The sequence below is a fragment of the Protopterus annectens genome, chromosome 7.part0 (assembly GCF_019279795.1).
Source record: "Protopterus annectens isolate FY-2018-M chromosome 7.part0, PAN1.0, whole genome shotgun sequence".
NCBI classification, from domain to species: domain Eukaryota; kingdom Metazoa; phylum Chordata; order Ceratodontiformes; family Protopteridae; genus Protopterus; species Protopterus annectens.
The window spans coordinates 731,575,799-731,595,698 of NC_056739.1; the positions used below are offsets into that span (position 1 = coordinate 731,575,799).

At 38.0% G+C, this 19,900-nt stretch overlaps 1 protein-coding gene across 4 annotated transcripts in view; it reads right to left on the minus strand.

Moving 5' to 3' along the window:
* Positions 1-19,900, minus strand: part of LOC122806653 (serine-rich adhesin for platelets-like) — a 162,129-nt gene that overhangs the window by 65,475 nt on the left and 76,754 nt on the right. For all 4 annotated transcript variants that reach the window (XM_044077254.1, XM_044077252.1, XM_044077253.1 and 1 more), the window contains 7 exons: positions 18,480-18,544; positions 17,865-18,010; positions 16,204-16,328; positions 10,794-10,849; positions 5,664-5,803; positions 3,735-3,841; positions 1,479-1,543 (listed from right to left, as the gene is read on the minus strand). In XM_044077254.1, coding sequence (XP_043933189.1) covers positions 1,479-1,543; positions 3,735-3,841; positions 5,664-5,803; positions 10,794-10,849; positions 16,204-16,328; positions 17,865-18,010; positions 18,480-18,544 — 704 coding nt within the window. The remainder of the gene's footprint in view (positions 1-1,478; positions 1,544-3,734; positions 3,842-5,663; positions 5,804-10,793; positions 10,850-16,203; positions 16,329-17,864; positions 18,011-18,479; positions 18,545-19,900) is intronic.

Below are 19,900 nucleotides of genomic sequence, written 5' to 3' on the forward strand. Positions count from 1 at the left end.
ATACAGCACAACTTACATTGTTGAGGAACCATACTAAAATTTCCCATTTGTTGCACTTTGAGACCGATGACAATGACTCTTCTGCATATTGGGCAGATATAATTTTAGGAAGTGTACAAGTTTCCACAGCTAATGTCGAGCTTTCAATTAAATTTCTCCTAATGCAGCAGTTGTTTCTAATGGTCCAGTACTAAACCAAAAGAAGGACATCCAAAGAACAGTACCTTCTACGTTTCAAACTTTTGTTTATTCAGGATATGTTTTTTCTTTTGCAGATGTGGTCAAATGCTCCATGAACTATTAGTGGACAAAAGCCAATGCATCGAAGATCAGAATCCCTGAATTGCATTCACAAAAAAAACCCCAAAAAAAACAAAAAAAAAACAGCCAAACAAACATTTTTTTAAGTGTTTTTTGGCAGAGGTTAACCCCCTTGCATTCTCATATCTCCCTCACACTCCCTTGGACTTACATATACCAACTCTATGGTTGCACCGACTCAAGGAAGGGGGAATTCTCCCATAAAGGACATCACTGCCAGCATAACTGACCGATAGTGATTTTCTACTGAGGAATTCTGATCATCTGTGGGTTGAACCTCAAGCAACTGAAACCTAAGGGTTCAAGCTTCATCTACCTATACCATTATAGTTCCATGATATGTCCAGGCATTAAACCAAGAATGTCAGTTTTTACATCACTGACTTGAAGAAAGGTTGAGAGGATTTCAGTTGCTGATATGTCTACCACATTTAATAGGCAGTTCATGGCTTTGGATTTTATAGCCTTTAAATATTTCTTATGACTCCATCAAAACCAGTAGTACGTATTGGCAGTGGTAGCTCATGGTACAGGGTGCGGGGCTGCAACCCCACCAAGAGGGATTTTTTTCTCTAGTTGCTTTAACTTAAAAATAGTTGATTTCCTTTTTCAGAACTTGGAACTCTAAGAACATTTTGGATTTTGAGGTGTTATACATATAGTTAAAATAATTTAAATTATGCACATAAAACATATTGCTGGTCTTAGAATTTCAGAAAAAGTGCTGAACTCTGTTAAAACAGAATTTTTGCAAAATGCAGAGCTGCATTTACTATCATTAACATTACTTAATTATCTGAGGTTCAAAATCTCCTTACAGAATTTTAAATTTTCATTTGATTATTTAAGCTACACAGCTTATATTCAAACATGAATGAGATACACAAAGAAATTATTAGGAATAGTGTCCTGATATAAAAAACATTGCAAGCGCTGCTAACTGCCATCGAAAAGTATACATAACAGACAATTTTGAATTAGTAATATGATATACATAAAAGAAGTAATTTCTGAAATATGGAATACTGCAACAGTATTAAATATGAAGAAACACATTTACATGCACATGTTCATGTTAAGCAATATTATTTATAAGACTGAATTGCTATCTACTGTAATGTTTCTACCCACAAAAAACATAAATGTAAATTACTTGCCTGAAAAGTATCAATGGAAATTTCATAAGAGTGTTTCTATAATAAGGCACAAGGATTGGCTGAAGCTGAAAACAAATTAAAAACATGAATTATATGAATATTTAAAAATGGACCTTATCAAACAATTCTGTAAACTCTTGCATTAGTTATTATAGAAATTTGTTGTGAGCAGAGGCAGCATTACATGTCTGATATAAGCTTGAAAATAAATCAACAATTGTATACTAAGATAGTTTTTCTTGTTCAACAGTTGATAGTTGTCTGGAAATATAATTTATACATCAGATCTATCATGGATCTTTTATCTGAAAGTATACAAAGAGGTGATAAGAACTGGCACATTGGTACATAGGGATGAAGACCTTACTGTGCCACAGATTACCTAATTTCCGTTAGTGGCACAGGTACAGGAGAGGCCGCAGAAGGAGAATGAGAGTGAGCATCCCTACTGGGGGAAAGAGGAACTGCAGACGGAGCATGGGAGTAAGCATCCCTAGTGGGTACAGCAGGGGCCAGAGAGGGAGGATGGAAGTGAGCATCTCTAGTGGGTACAGGAGAGGCCACAGAAGGAGGATGGAAGTGGGTAACCCTAATGGGAGCAGGAGGGGCCTGCAGAGGGAGGATGGGAGTGAGAAACCCTAGTGGGTACAGGAGGGACCTCAAAGGAAGGATGGGAGTGAGCATCCCTACTGGATACAAGAAGAGTCTCAAAGGGAGGATGGGAGTGAGCATCCCTAGTGGAGGCAGAAGGGGCTGCAGAGGGAGAATAGGAATCAGCATCTCTAGTGGGTACAGGAGGGGCCACAGATGGAGGATGGAAATGAGCATCCCTAGTGGGTGCAGGAGGGACCATAGAGGGTGGATGTGAGTCAGCACCCCTAGTGGGTACAGGAGGGGCCGCAGAGGGAGGATGGGAGTCAGCATCCCTAGTAGGTACAAGAGGGGCCTCAGAGGGAGGATGAGAGTGAGCATCCCTAGTGGGTATAGCAGGAGAAGCCGAGGGAGGATGGGAGTGAGCATCCCTAGTGGGTACAAGATGGGTCTCAAAGGGAGGATGGGAGTGAGCATCCCTAGTGGGTATAGCAGGAGAAGCAGAGGGAGGATGGGGGTGAGCATCCCTAGTGGAGGAATGTATGCAGTCTAGGCTCATTGCAATATGCAGCATACAAGTCTGGTGAGCTCTGTGCTTCAACAGCAGTGAGCCACCTCGATGTGAGGATGTCCATGTGCAGACATGTGCATGCATCTCCTGAGGGCAGCACCTGCAAAGCTGACAAGCCTACCAGGGGAGAGGAAAGTAGGCCATATCCCACAGCAGCAGTATGAAACCACACCATTGTCCTTGATCTTCTTGTCCTGATCCCCAAGGCACGTGCAGGTCCAAATGAGGAAAAGATCTGATGGCAGCCGATGATCAGCTGCAGACAGAAAAAACAAAAAGGTGATATGTAGCAGCTTGGGAAAATTTTCTAAGCCTTTCTCTGAAGCCCATCTTGTACCCATTAGGGAAGCTCACTCCCATTCTCCATCTTGTAATCAATGAAGAGACTCTATCTTCATACCATTGATTGCTAGATATACTATCTCCAAGATTGTACAAGTTAAGTATACCTATAAATAGGGAAATATATGAGTCTGCTTGAACTCAAATGTACCGATGAGCAATCTGCCATGAGTAGTTTCTCCATGAGCAGCAAGAAACATGACTGATTTAAGTAAAAAATGTTCTTACAGGCAAATGTCCAGAGCATAAATGATGCACACAGCAGGGTTAAGGAAGGAGTGTATCTGCAACTATCTTAACTTTAATTCACAGCTAATTTGCATCTTAAATTCTCATAAACTAATATTGCTTGCAAAAACTACTCTGTATAATAGAGAAAGGATTCTCAAAACAGATATGAAGCAGATCATTGCTGTATTCTAAATTCCTGAAACAGAAGCAAATACTGCATAAAAATGAACAATTTTTCACAGGGATTATCATGTTGAATGTATTTTTTTGTCTGTGAGAACTACTGCCTAATGTTATTTGTTTTAGGTTTCTAGGTCTTCAGGTCTGCTGTAGAAAGTAGAACTATGAATGGCCATATGAAAGTTTCTCTTATAATTCTTATTTGATTTCCTTTTTTAGGACTTAATACCATCTTAATAACTGTATTATAAGTCGGAAAGTGAGTGAGTCAGTGACCCATATTCTTGCAGAATTTTTCATTGTCTAAATCTACTTAATTATGTAGTCATAACACTTCTCACCCATTTAAGGATCTCAGTAGACAAATTGCTGTAAGGTTGTGATGAGCTGTTTGTCAGATCTTGTTGGTAAATGGTATTATTCAATATAAATGAGATGTTCACTCCATCTGAAATGATATAACAAGAAAATAATGATATTCCAACTATATCGGTGTATAATATAGTAAATAAACACCACATTGAGTTAAATCCTATTTAATTTGTGCATAAAACTCCAAGTAAGTGTAATCAAAATGCAAATGTAATATAAGAATTCAACTTTTATAGTGTATAAGAAAACATCTGGCTTGACATAAAAAAACATGATGTCTCTGTGTTGTAAACTGCTTGGAAACAGGTATTCCTCTCTAGTAGGGTCACCTTGGTGGTCTGGAGCAATAAGGCCTTGTCTGAGCCCAGGCAACTGGGTTTCAATTCGCACTGTTTGGGTGACTAATGGAGTGGCAGTGGGGTGGCAGTGAAATTGATATCACGTGTGGTGATCCCTGGCAGAGACTGAGGATGCAATGGGAGAGGAGGTGGAGGGTGGACATGGCTGAGCTGCTGCTAAGGTGGTGCAGTATGCCACAATGTTGCCATTACATGCCCACTCCTCAGAAAAAAACACAGATAGTAACAGTGACGGGGAGCATGGGTAGATCATAAGGAATCATCCCTGATTGATGGAATGACAACACTGCCCCCCCCCCCCCACACACACACACACACACACAGAATACCCTTAAGATCCACATTGGCCCTGGCAAAAATTTGCTAATAGTCCAGGGGAGAACTAGAGCAGTTGGTAGACACAGAAATGGATGTGGGCCACCCGAACATTTGTCTGGATGATGATTAGGGGAGCCCCAGCAAAAAGAATTATGCTGAAAAGAGGGAACCTTTGATTTTAATTTTTGTCTGAAGAAATTTCTTATACTTAATAGAAATGAAAGAGCTCATTTTCAAATAAAGTGAATTCATCGTTCTCCTGGTCGGTTATGATCTTTTGTTTTGTTTCAATAGTTTAGTTTTGTTTAAAAAACAAAAAATATGCCGCTGGAGTAACTCAAACTAAGAATATGTTTTTATGAATGTCACCAATATTAATGAAATGTAGCCGTTTGTGAAAATGGCTCTTGACAGCATTAGCAAAATATGGAATTCAGAATCACTACCAAGTAAGAAACTGCCAAGAACGATGTGATATGTAATGGAAATAACCCACAGGTCTTTAATGAAAGCAAAGAAAGAAAGAGACACATAAACATATAAACAAAATGATAAACTGCAAAAGCAAGTCATTTTTTCAAGGTGTTCAAACAAGGTGGTCAACCCCCCCCCCCCCAATGACTCCTGTCAATCCAGAGTGCCTCTACTCCAAAATCTTTCTGGATTGCTGACCTCCTCAATGTGTCATGCAGAGCAGGCTTGATTTAATCCTTTCTGTCGTTATTTAAAGCTTGTGACTATAAGTTAGAGAAGGACACAGTCTGACTGTAGACTACCATCTTTGAAGTCAGTCCGTACCTGACCACTGTAGTCTGGTACAACACCCATAGTAATACAGCCCTGCACATGTCCACCACTCTGTCACCTGATCCCTTTTATACGCACATCCAGACGCTTAAACTCCTTCACTTCAGGTAACTACCCCCAGTCACCTAAAGAAAGCAACCTGGTGTTTTCCAACACAGAACGATGTCCTCTGATACAGAGGTGTATTGTCAGTTCTATTGTTTTACTCTCTAGTTTTCCTGATAGTCTCACTCCTAGTTTGATTCTGCATTGTTCTGGAGAAAGAGTGCATGCTGAATTGAAAAGTTAAAAAATAATAATTTTATCATTGTATTTATCTTCTGTAGCTTTTCTGTCATTTTCATGCATAATTCTGATCTACACAAGTATTCTTGTAAAAGAGCCTTATATAGAATTAGAAAACAATATACAGACCTATTGGTATGATAGAAGCTGGGTCCACATTTAAGTCTGTAAACTGACGGATGTTATTAACTAGTGTCTGGCGTATAGTACTGTCATTTATTGCTCCTTTGGTGAAGAATATACTGAGACTGACAAGAAAGGATTCATTCCTACAGTCAAAATAAGGAATGATGTTTAAATTATTGCATTTCTGGTAACACATTTACATAGAACAAGTGCACTGATGTGACACAAAATGAATGCGATAATGATTGCAGGTTTAGAAATGCAGAGGAAGTAAAACTCACAAAAATATATATTATTTTACAGGTTACATCCCAAATAAAAGAGAAAGACATTTATAGATATTCTCAAAACAGTTGTATTTGTATGAAGCACCAATTCATTGTTCAAAGATACAGCTGCCACGTTATACTTGCAAATTGTAATCTTTACAACAATATCGCAGAATGATAGACAAATAAGTAAAATCCTCAAAATTCACACAAGTATAAATAAACCACAACTTGCATTATATTCTACACATACAGCTATCTACAAGTGGAACTGATGAAAGAGGTGATGCCTACCTACCCATTAGTTACCTCTTTGGTGTACTGTAACTGTTGTGTAAGAAGTGCTGTTCTGCCCACATGCAATTACATTTGTACAGCAGTACAGCTGCAGTGTAGTAGGTGCTGTTGTATGTCCCTTTTAATTGCATCCATGCCACAGTGCGGCTGTGAATAAGTGCTGTTGTATGCATATAGTTATATCAGCATTGCAATATAATTGTGATGTAATAAGTATCGTTCTACCCCATTTTCTATAGCCACACTGCAGTATGGTTGAGCTGTAATAAGCACTGTTGTATATGCCTTTTAGTTATAACACTGCAGTATAATTTAGTTGTTCTAGTTTACATTACTTACAGTTATACTGCAGTATGGTTGTGATGCAATAATTGCTGCTGTACGCATCATTTAGTTACATCCACAATGCAGCATGACTGTGATGTAATAACTTCTTTTATGCATCTGTTTGTTACATCTTCAATACAGTGTAACTGTGATGTAATGCGTCCTTTTGTATGTACCTCTTTTTTCATATGTACTGCTGTGTGGTAGTCATGTAGTAAGCACTATACTATGGTTGTTTTGTGGAAAATGTTCTTATATGCACCTATTTACATCTGCACTGCAGTATATTTGTGTGGGAACAAATCATGTTATACACGTGCTAGTTATAGCAGCACTACAGTATCCTTATAATGTAATAAGTGCTGTTCAATGGAATAAGTCATGTTATACACGTGTTAGTTATAGCAGCACTACAGTATCCTTATGATGTAATAAGTGCTGTTCAATGGAATACGTCATGTTATACACGTGTGCTAGTTATAGTAGCACTACAGTGTCCTTATGATGTAATAAGTGCTGTTCAATGGAAAAAGTCATGTTATGGATTGGATACTTGTATCCCACCTTTCGCTCATATCCCTAGCTGGATGTCTGCCTGACACCCTCAGCGATCACCAACCACCATTTCTACTAAGATGTAAAACACCCCAAATAACCCAAGAAACAGTATGAGAAATTAGAAATAAAAAACATTTTAACCTTAATAACTTTAACATGGACCTAAAAAGCTGTAACTGGACCCCCTTGAAAAAATTAACACTTGACAATGCAGTCTCTACTTTAATACAACCTTCATAAATATACTTAACCACCATGCCCCCAGAACCATTAGAATTAAAAGTAAATATGCCCCCTGGCTAACTAAAGACACAAAAGTATTATTCAAAAATAGGAACAAAGCCTGGACACAATTTCATGAGAGTAAAACACAAATAGACAAACAAACCTACCTTGAACTATGGAACAAGACCAAAAAACTTATTAAAACAGATAAAATCTCCTACTACTGACATATTCAAAATAAATATTCAAATAAGCCCCAGAAATTCTGGGCAGCAATCAACTCAGTCTTTCAGCCAGGGAAAACTTCCACCCCAATCTAAAAACAGTAAACAAACATAACAATTTCCCCACACAATTCAACATGTTCTTTACAGAAACTATCCAAGCCCTTGCAAATAACCAAACTAGCTTTAATAACCCCACTCCAACAAAATCATCTTCTCCACATGAAACAAAAAGCTATGGCCCCCACTTTAACTTTCATTCAGTATCTATCAAGACCATACAAATACTTCTTCACAAACTCAAACTAACCACCTAAGCCATTCACAAGCTACCCACAGAATATCTACAACTACCTGCTGAAGCTATAGCCTATCCTGTCACTATCCTAATTAACAAATCCCTCTCCAAGTGTAAAGTACCCCACGTATGGAAAATATCCCATTTAATACTACTTCACAAAGGGGGTAACTCTTTTGAACTCAATAACTATCGGCCTATAGCTATACTATCCCCCTTATCAAAAATCCTTGAGAGGCTAATTCACACATAACTGATAGAATATCTGCTAGAAAACAAACTACTATCTATACAGCAACATGCCTTTAGACTCTTCCATAGCACTACCACCGCACTTGCATCATTCACTAACACCATTAATAATCAGAAATAATGGACTGCTCATATCTGCTAAAGTCTTAGATTTATCCAAAGCTTTTGATATGATCAATCACCCAAAGTCTTACATGCACTCTCTTTCCTAAACCTCAGTACCTCTTCTACTTCTTGCTTTAAGAGTTATCGATCTGGGAGACAGCAAGCTGTAAAATGGCAAAACCAAATATCCTCCTTGCTACCTGTTTCCCTAGGGGTCCCCCAAGGCTCAATCTTAGGTCCTTTACTATTCACCCCATTCATTAATCAACTTCCATCCACCACACCTAAGGCCTCTATAGTACAATATGCAGATGATACCACTATATTATGCACAGCCCCCATGCTAGATCACCTTCTCTCTCAAACACAAGAGTGCTTCTCTCTAGCTGAAACTTGGTTCACCAACCAACTTCTCATTCTTAACCCATCCAAAACAAAATGACTCCTCTTTAGCTCACACAGATCCCTACCCCCCAGAGATAACTTCGTAATCTCCTCCAACAACAATACCATTATTACCCCTACCAATCACACCAAGCTGCTAGGTGTGGAAATAGACAATCACCTTAGATTTGACCTACACATTGCCCAACTATAAAGAAAGTTAATAAAAAACTCGGACTACTCTATCGTAACAAACACTTTCTCAGAAATCACTCCAAAATTACAATAGCTAGAACACACCTACTATCTACCTTACTCTATGCCTCCCCTATTCTCACTAACCTTTGTAAAACTGATCTAAACAAACTCGAATCTTGCTATAATAAGATAGCTAGGTTTGCTACAGGCTTGTCCTATAAAACACATCACTGAATGTCTCAACAAGCTTAACTGGTTAGAGCTCCCACTCCTACTTCAAACCAATCAGTTTTCACTAGCCCACAAAATAGTATGCCACTCAGGTAAAATCCCAGCTCTACAACACCTACTTCACCCTCACGCCAGTACAAGAACCTTAAGATCTAGCACCCAAAATCACCTTCAGGTCACCAAATTTAACAATGAGGCAGGCAAAGTCATCTATAGACACTCTATCTCTAAACTCTGGAACTCCCTATCTACCCACTTAACATCCAACAACTCCACCACTCAGTTTAGGAAACTCCTTAAAATGCACTTTAGGAACAACAGGCTATGCTCCTGTCTAACCTCTAGATAATACTCTAGAGTATTGCTAATCTGACAGCTTGCCTAATAACTACTGAAATGGACTCTATGTATGCTTGTCATATTTAGGAACGTGATATGTACTGTCTTATCTGTTGCTCTCAATAATCACTTAGAGTGTATACTAAATGCTGTCATTTAGTTCACAGTGTTAGTCTGCCTGAATGTATGTCATATGTAGTGCCTGAAAATGTTAATGCATTTGCTGGAGCTTTCCTCCCCAGACCTCCGCTGAAAATGGACCTGTATCCAGTCGGACTCTCCTGGTTAACAAATGTAAACTAAAATAAATAAATAAATGCACGTGTGATAGCTATAGCAGCATTACAGTGTCCTTATGATGTAATAAGTGCTGTTCAATGGAACAAGTCATGTTATGCACGTGTTAGTTATAGCAGCACTACAGTATCCTTCTGATGTAATAAGTGCTGTTCAATGGAACAAGTTGTGTTATACACATGTTAGTTATAGCAGCACTACTGTATCCTTATGATGTAATAAGTGCTGTTCACTACATTGGTTAATTGTAGTCACACTGCATTAGATCTTCAGGTACAACATTTGCATCTTCAACTTTCAGCATCTGAATCCTGAATGATGAACAGGCTGAAAAAAGCATTTACTAAATCATTCTTGACATCTCTCTCGGTATGGCAAACCCTATATAACACAACACTGAATATGACTTACCACACACAGTAAGGTAGCTGACCTCCCAGCTTTTCCTTCCCAGATATGTTATGTATATATCCATGTATAAATAACCTTGGTTTGCATGCCTCATCAAAGATATTATGTCTATGCCAATATTTATTATAATCCAGCAGTACTGGGAGTAACCTGTTCCTGCTGCAATATCAGATGGCACTTTTATTTACTTTTTTGAATAGCTAGATATAGACTTTTTCAAGTTTCCAGCTACAGTCTTTGTTTTATTTCACTTTTCTTTTTCAGATATTTATTTTTTCATATCCTATTATGCAAATCAGGAATTAGAGATGTTTTTAACTAAAACTACAGTTCTCTAAAAGAAAGCTTTACTCATTATCATGAATCACTGTATCTATTTCTATATTTTTATAAACTGAACCCCACACACCTTCCATATGAGAAAAATGCAGTTCTGTACCCCTAGGCTTCCATAACTAAAACAAGCAACTCAGTTATGACCTCATCTTGCAAAGAAAAGAAAAAAAAAACACTCTGAGCTGCAGCAGTTTTGAAGGGAAACTGTTATTCTACCTCTGATATCACAAAATCAGTCTTTTTCTCTTTCAGCAGAACTGTCTTAAACAAAAAATTGTTCTCGCGTGTGATTTTGCAGTACTGCCTTAGTTCCTTGTGAGAAGGCATATCTTACAAGCAACTGTTATTTTTAAATCTTGTCCATCTAAAAGTATATACTTACATGTAATAATACACTATTGCTTCAATCACCCCTTCTGATGCAAAAATTGTTCTTGTCTGTAACAGAAAGTGCATTATAAGTCAGATTATAAACATCAGTAGTACAGCAGTGAGTGATGGTTGTTGGAGTTGTATACATAATGGTTAAAAAGTAGTACAGACCTTGCTGAGAGTAAGTGATGCTACTCCTAAGCATTTGGAAATATGAATTAGATACATGGAGATACATAATATTACACAGACTGACAAAATGAGTGAGCTAACTGCTAAAATCTCAGAACTATGCTGTGAGAAATATAACATTTCATTTTAGTTACATGGGCCATCTACCTTACTGCAAAGTGTACCGTTTGATCAGGGCATCTTACTGTACAATACAGGAACATTAAGGATTAGACAAACAACCAAAATAAACATTTTAAATATAAAAGCTTCCATGCATAAATAGATTATCAATGACAATAGAAAGGAAAACCATGCCGTACAACAACAGATATTGATGCATTCAGTAGGTTATTTATTGAAACGTTATCCAGCAAACCATGTCAGTTAGGGAACACATAAATGAAGTTACAAAGAAAAATAATGTTGAGTCTTTCGGCTTTTCCCGGTTAGGGGTCGCCACAGCGGAACTCCGGTCCGCTAATGATTGGCAGTAGATTTTTACGTGCTGAGTTGCCAGCCCTGACGCACAACTTTCAATGAAGGCACACCCATTCACGCATGTCTCCACACAGAAGACGCTCTAGCTGAGAATCGAACAGGACAATGTCTTACTGTGAGGCGACAATGCTACCGCACCACCACCACTGCAGCTACAAAGGAAAACAATAACATTTCCATAATTCTATGTACTGTTGCAAATTTTAGCATTTGCTTCTCATTATGTCATTGTTTTTCAGATGGAAAAAATATACTCGTGTGTGTGGACATTCATGCATGTGTGTGTGTGTGTGTGTGTGTGTGTGTGTGTGTGTGTGTGTGTGTGTGTGCGTGTGTGTGTGCATGCATGTGTGTATGTGTGTGTCAACTAATCCTGGTGCTATTCAAAGTTTCAAAATAGCACCATAAGATCATTATTAGTCAAACTACAAATAAATAATAACACCCCATGTATCTAGTGTAAAATACAGCATATAAATATTAGACAACATATTCTCCATTTTTAAAAATTTATAAAAAAATGATTCATAGTACTGGACCCCAGCCCTGTGATGCAGAAGGATAAATCTCTGACTATGACCCAAGCAAGTCACATTTGGTTAATGGAGCACTAAATCACTGGAGCAAGCAGTTGATAGCAGCTTGCCCATCCAATAGGAGGAAGGGAGTGAGGGCGGCCTTCCGGCTTGCTGCACTGGTGACACCTACTGGCTGCAGCTAAGCATCTAGTAATGCCCATGACTCATAACAGTGTGTGTGGTGGTAGGAGATGGGCACATGTGATAGCACGCATGCGTCTTCTGTGAGCTATGAGCGACAACTGTGCAACTAACAAGTCATAGAAAGGAGGGAGTTAGGTAGGTATCCAATCCTTAGTACTTAGTCAACTGCTCTTACTCTCATCTGCTTCATTCTTCCCTCAGAGGGATGAGTGGCTGGTATGATTGTAGTCCCTGGGGAATAAAGGGGTCATTAGAGAAGTCAGAGGGGTAAGGCTCAATGACAAGCAGGAAGCAAACTAAGAAAATATTCACTTATTTTAGGAATTATTAAAGAATAATGTCTTTGAAATTAATTTTACATATTCTTTGCATAATATTTATATTTTACATTATGGCTTATGCACTGCTGTATGTAGCAGAATATTAGCTAACAGCTTAGAAATTTAGGTTTCTAGTTACTATTTGAAAATGAAAAGTGAACATTATTTCTTTATGAAATTTCAGGACTGAAAACCTCAATAAGTTAATGCATTGATATTTATTTAGAAATGCCTTTTTTGGAAAATGGAAAATATGCATTTGAATTTTGAAAAATCTTATCACAGAAACAATGAGGCTGAACGAAGCACAGTAATTTTCAAGTAATGCCGAGTCAGCATTGTGGAACACATTTTTGCAATACTTTTGGTCGAGCAGACAGTATCTGGGAGGACTTGTTCTGGGAGCAAGTCCTCCCAGATACTGTCTGCTCAACCAAAAGTATTGCAAAAATGTGTTCCACAATGCTGACTCGGCATTACTTGAAAATTACTGTGCTTCGTTCAGCCTCATTAACTTACTTTACTTCTGGGATGTGTGAAAGGTAGAAAGTCATTGACAGACTGAATACAATTAACTAGGTGATACAGATCATTGAAAACAGGACTGAAGGAGAAGGCAAGACATTAATATGGGGATGGGATTTGAGCTCAGCTGATTCTAAGTTTGGAGGGTTCAGTATGGGATAGAGAAAGCAACAATTTATTTCAAGAAGTGATAAGGCAAGAACTCCACTAGTTGTTGTTTGTGTATGTAGAGCAGGCACCAGTCACAACTTGGAGAAGGAGAGGAGGAGGAAAATACGGCAGGGGGGTACTATTTGTTATCAGTATGTATATGTGGCAGGAGGGTACTATTTGTTACCAGTATGTATGTATGTGTGGCGGGGGGGTACTATTTGTTGCCAGTATGTATGTATGTGTGGCAGGGGGTACTATTTGTTACCAGTATGTATGTATGTGTGGCAGGGAGTAACTATTTGTTACCAGTATGTATATGTGGCAGGAGGGTACTATTAGTTACCAGTATGTATGCATGTGTGGCAGGAAGGTCCTATTTGTTACCAGTATGTATGTATGTGTGGCAGGGGGTAACTATTTGTTACCAGTAAGTATGTATGTGTGGCAGGGGGTACTATTTGTTACCAGTATGTATGTATGTGTGGCAGGGGGTAACTATTTGTTACCAGTATGTATGTATGTGTGGCAGGGGGGTACTATTTGTTACCAGTATATATGTATGTGTGGCGAGGGGGTACTATTTGTTCCCAGTATGTATGATTGTGTGGCGGGGGGGTACTATTTTTTACCAGTATGTATGTATGTGTGGCAAGGGGGGTACTATTTGTTACCAGTATGTATGTATGTGTGGCAGGGAGGTAATATTTGTTACCAGTATGTATGTATGTGTGGCAGGGGGTACTACTTGTTACCAGTATGTATGTATGTGTGGCACGGGGGTACTATTTGTTATCAGTATGTATATGTGGCAGGGGGGTACTATTAGTTACCGGTATGTATGTATGTGTGGCAGGGAGGTACTATTTGTTACCAGTATGTATGTATGTGTGGCAGGGGGGTACTATTTGTTACCAGTATGTATGTATGTGTGGCAGGGGGTAACTATTTGTTACCAGTATGTATGTATGTGTGGCAGGGGGGTACTATTTCTTACCAGTATGTATGTATGTGTGGCAGGGGGTACTATTTGTTCCCAGTATGTATGACTGTGTTGCGGGGGGGTACTATTTGTTACCAGTATGTATGTATGTGTGGCATGGGGGTACTATTTGTTACCTGTATGTATGTATGTGTGGCAGGAGGGTATTATTTGTTACCAGTATGTATGTATGTGTGGCAGGGGGGGGTACTATTTGCTACCAGTATGTATGTATGTGACAGCTTCAATGTCTGATGCCAGGTTTTGTTGGGCATATTAACTTCTTAGATGAAATCCACCACATCTTATGATTTATGCTAGTACTAATGAATCAAGCATATGCTTTGCAACCCTTTAAGATGGCAACAGTGTACATGTGGGGTATGGGGTTTGTTACAGGTCTTAATGAATCCAGAGCTCAGAGATGTCATTTTACATCTAAATTCAACAAAAGATGGTTACGCCAGTTGTATGTGGCTTGTAACTCTCACCCACTGTGTACAAGTCAAAATGCAAAAAATATATGAAGCAAGCATACAAAAAAGTTTTCAAATGCCTCAGAATCATTGCAAACATCCATAACACAATGCATTTTCTACTGGTATCTTTCATAAGTACTTTACTGTTTAGATTTCATGATTTCATTTTGTGATACCACTGGGAATTTATTGCTTTATGTAGTAGTATTCAAACTTTATACTTAGTTTTTCCTTTCTCTTGGCAGATGCAAACAAGGGCCACCAAGCATTTTTGTATAGTATATGGCTGTTTCTTTGCATTAACACTGCAGTAAAAGAGAAGCTGTGTGTATGAAGTAATTTTATATGTTTTTATGCTATTCCATGACTATGTGATTAAGAGTTATGCCTTACAGCTCCATGTCTGGGATTCAGCTCTGATGTCTATTTAATATTTGAAGTTGCATATTGTTTTTATGTGTGTGTGTGTGTGTGCGTGTGTGTGTGTGTGTGTGTGTGTGTGTGTGTGTGTGTGTGTGTGTGTGTGTGTGTGTGTGTGTGTGTGTACTTCTGGGCATTCCAGTTGCCAGTCAAACATCATAGAAGGATAAAGCCCTGACTACAACCCAATTAACTGGAATTAGATTACTGACTCAGGTGCTGCAATAATTGTGAAGGGTAGGGTAAGAGAGATCAGCAAAATGCCAGTTCACCTATCCCTGCTGAGGGGACTGGTAGTCTGGTGGCTGTTTCACTGCATGAAAGTGAGGATTTGCAGATGAAATAACTATAATAAGGGATGTGCTCTTAGTCTACAAAGCTAGTAGTAGCAGCCTTCATTCAGTGAGAATGGTAGCACTCACATATAGGTGCTCTAACTAGGCTCTTGGATTGATACAGCCACCTATGTCAGCCAGCAGAGGTCATGGTTAGGGCTGTAATGAGGAATAAAACCCAATGGCTACTACAATGACAGTCTCTGGGATCCCATCAAATGGGGGATAATTGGGCTGACTGATCCCAGAAAGCTGATGGTTGGCAGACAGTAGCGGGATAAAAAGTAAAAAAAAAACATAACATAACTTGATTGGCTACTCTAAACTGTCACTATATATTTATTTTATTTTATTTATTTGTATTTTTTTACCAGTGTAGAACATTGATCTCCATGGACCATTTCCAGATTCAGTCTGGGAGCAGTATCCGGTTAAGTGACTTGCTCACACTCACATTTAGACAATGGAGACTGGCAAAATCAAACCCTAAGCCACTGGACCACAGCAAACAACTTGTTAACAGAGCCTTAACCCATGTGCCAACTGTTACACTATGTTATTATATATTTGCCCTTATGCTTGTGGCCCAAAGAGGCCACAGTTGAAAAGGGTCAGTGATGACCAATTCACTTACCTGATTAATAACTGAATAAAGTGCTTAATACATCACCTTACCTGTTCCTCTTTCTTAATATTGTATCTTTCCCAGTTTCCAAGTTTAGTTTTTATATACTGAACTGAGACAAGTTATTTCCATACAGCAACCATTATTAAAATAGAGATGACATGTCTAGAAATTCAATTCTTATACTTACTGTAGTTTCAATGACTTGACTGAGCTGTCTGAACTGCTGACTAGTTCTGTTGGCAAAATCTGATGTGAAGGTTCTGTTTCTTATACTCATGGTAAGTGGAAATTCATCAAAAGCAATTTTTAACCCTGTTGAAGGAAAACTACATGTCAGTTCAATCATGCATAATGAAGGAAAACCATATAAATTAGACCTGCTTCTACCAATGTTGTCAGATAAAAATCACTTCAGTTATAAAATGGTAAGTAAAATAAGCCGGGCGGTAAGACAAAGGAAGAAGACAAAATGAACAAGAGACATTTATGCAGACTTCTTAAAAGGTTAAAGTGGTAAACCAGAAAAAAGTCTTAACAAACACAATTTAGCCTGTTCACAACTATTTGCAATAGTATCTCTGGACCATCGAAGTTGCAAACTCTGTAATGCTGTGCCACGTATGCTGCCCTCTGTAATGCTGTGCCACGTATGCTGCCCTCTGTAATATTGTGCCACGTTTACTGCCCTCTGCAATGCCACACATAATGCCATATATATTTCTCATCACATAAAAATTCAAAAGCAGCTTTGAACATAAATCAGTTGCATGTCCAATATACATATAAGTTTGTTCTACATTCTACCCAGTTGTCGAAATCTGAACACTTTTGTCCCTAACTGCACTGTTTATGACAATCTTCACATATCTGCCTTATGGCCTGGCAGCTTTGAATGGAAAAAATCATTAATTCTTGCGTTTCAAACTAATCAAAGCTATAATATTCTCAATGCACCAAGACAGTCTACATGCTCACAGCCTTAATGAAAATGAGTACTAGAACATAATTGTTAGCTGTGGTTCATAGGACCGACAGCAGTCAGTCATTAGAACCACAGGACTGACAAAAGTCATTGGTATCCTTCTAGTAAGGAGTCACTGGCAGGGATTTTTAGATATTTAACAGATTTTGTAATGAAAAGTTGCATGGATAGATGCATCAGCAAGAGTGTGGGTTATTCAGCAACATGGATAGCATGACTATATAGGGAACTGCATGAAAATGAGCCACATGATAAATGCAATGGTATACAAATGATAAAACCCAAAATGGTAGACAGATTCAGAAATGTATAAAGAGGTGTACTGAACAGTTGGGCTGATTTTGAGTCACTTACATGCCCCTGTGCTGTTGTGCTGGAGGCAGCACTGTTCTATGTGTACATAAATGTGAGCACACATTGCACCAAGAGTCCTACTTATCATGTCACAGTGAGGTCGAGAGTACCCAGGTGCAAGTGATTGCACTATATGTGCGTTCTAGTGGTGCACTGATACCACGCTGACATGTGCTCACATCTGTCTGTTAATCCCAGGACTGTCAGGATATTTGCTCATTTTAAAAAAAATGGAAAAGAAAGAATGAAAGGTAAAAGTACTATAGTCGATAACCCAGGTAAGGACAGTACAGTACCTGCCCAGTAACAATTTAACACCATAAGCATAACAAGAACAATGTGTTCTTTGGTAACATTGTACAGTCAGAGGTAACCGCCTTTATCAATGGATTGTTTTTCTGATTTTGGTAACTGTTGATAAGTTGATGAACACATATTATAAAGAAATGAGAAACATAGAAATGATACTGGATTAAGTCTAATACTAGTAAAGATGAAGTGTTTAAACTTACCATTAACAAAGGTGCTTGTTTTAATTATTGTGTAGTTCAGATTATTTGCCTTTCTCATGATGGCTGCCAGCACTGTGCTTGGATCTAGAAAAGCTGTGGCATTTACACTAAATTGGCATATGGTCTGAATCCATTGGTTACTATCACTAAAAATGTAAATGAAAAAGCAGTTATTCTTATAGTCTTTCAGCAGTTTTCAGTGTTCAGCACTGACTTCAATTAGGAAAATGTAGACCTTGTGAACGCCTATAGGATGCAATTTCCTTAAACCTGAGTGCTTTTTCTTTCTTAGCATTTCTAGCAAATGTTATTTAATCAAATGATATTCTCATACACTGAGTGCAATAGAAAAAGAAAGATGCTATGCATTTGCTAAATTGAAAAATTCCAAATAATTTCTTCAGTAAAAAATACATAACATCTTCTCCAGCTGGAAAAGATTTAGAGTAACTATTTTACCTACCTCTCCATCAATCAGTCTGTCTGACTATATGTGTGTCTGTCTGCCTATGCATCTACCTATCTATATATATATTTGCTAAAATACTTTAAAACATGCAATGAACGCTATTTCTAAAAATAGAAGTTGAATAAATGAAAAAAATGCATGATTACCTGAAAGCCAGAGAAGGGTATCCGAACACTGTACCATTTAATACTTCACTGAGGAGTGCAGACAGCTAGAATGCAAAAAAGAGACACAATGCATTTCACACTGGTAATAATGACAGTGGGTTCATACTAGAACTGTGGAACTGTGATTGTTTGTACAGTGAGAATTTGAAAATGTATTTTTCTCAAACTATTGTGTATCACATAGATACAGGAGTAGAATAAATGATAAATAATCATGAGTATTCAGCTGGCATACTATATTTGCATCCACACATACATACATATACACAGACATACGTACATGCATACATACATACACACATATATACATACATACACACATACATACATACATACGCACATGCATATTTACAAACATACATACGTATATACAGACATACATACATAAATGCATACATACACACAGACATACATAGATACATACAGACATATGTACATGCATGCATACATACACACACAGATAAACATATACATATACACAGACATATGTACATATATACATACATACATATACACATATGTACATACATATATAGATATACACAGACATATATACATACATATACAAAGACATACGTGCATGCAGACATACGTACATACATACATACATACATACATACATACACACAGACATACATACATATATACATACATATACACAGACATATGTACATACATACATACACACAGACATACATGCATACATATACACAGATATACGTAGATACATACACACATACGTACATACATACATATACACAGACATACGTACATACATACATACAGACAGACATACGTACATACATACATACACACAGACATATGTGCATACATACATACGCAGAGACATATGTACATACATACATACATACATATATATACAGAGACATAAGTGCATACATACATGCACACAAATATACATATGCAGCTACACATTCAGACACAAAGACACACACAATTACAAGGCTTGCGAAAGTAGTACTGCCACCTAATCTATTGTGAAGGTAAAATGAGGTAATAGGAATTATGGATTATTTGTGTTTTGAAGAATTTGCATTGATTGATTGAATCAAGCCTGGTGCTTAAATACAAGCAAAATTAAGCAATTTTCAAACAAGCTGGCCAATGGAAATGCTCAATACTAAGCCTTATTCCAACAATCCCCAACTCAGATGGGTCCTTGGCTACACTCTTCCACCACAATTGTGCAGGGGGGGCCTTTTAATGTAAGATGGCTAGTTTTAGTGCTCAGATAATGCCAAACAGTCTAGACTCAGCAAATCTGAATCTAGCCTCTGCTATAAAATACATAAGTACTAGAAAATACAATGTGCAGAAAAAACAGTCTCAAATAGCTGAAACTGTGAAACAGCAAAACAGTGTGCAAGCATTCCCAATGT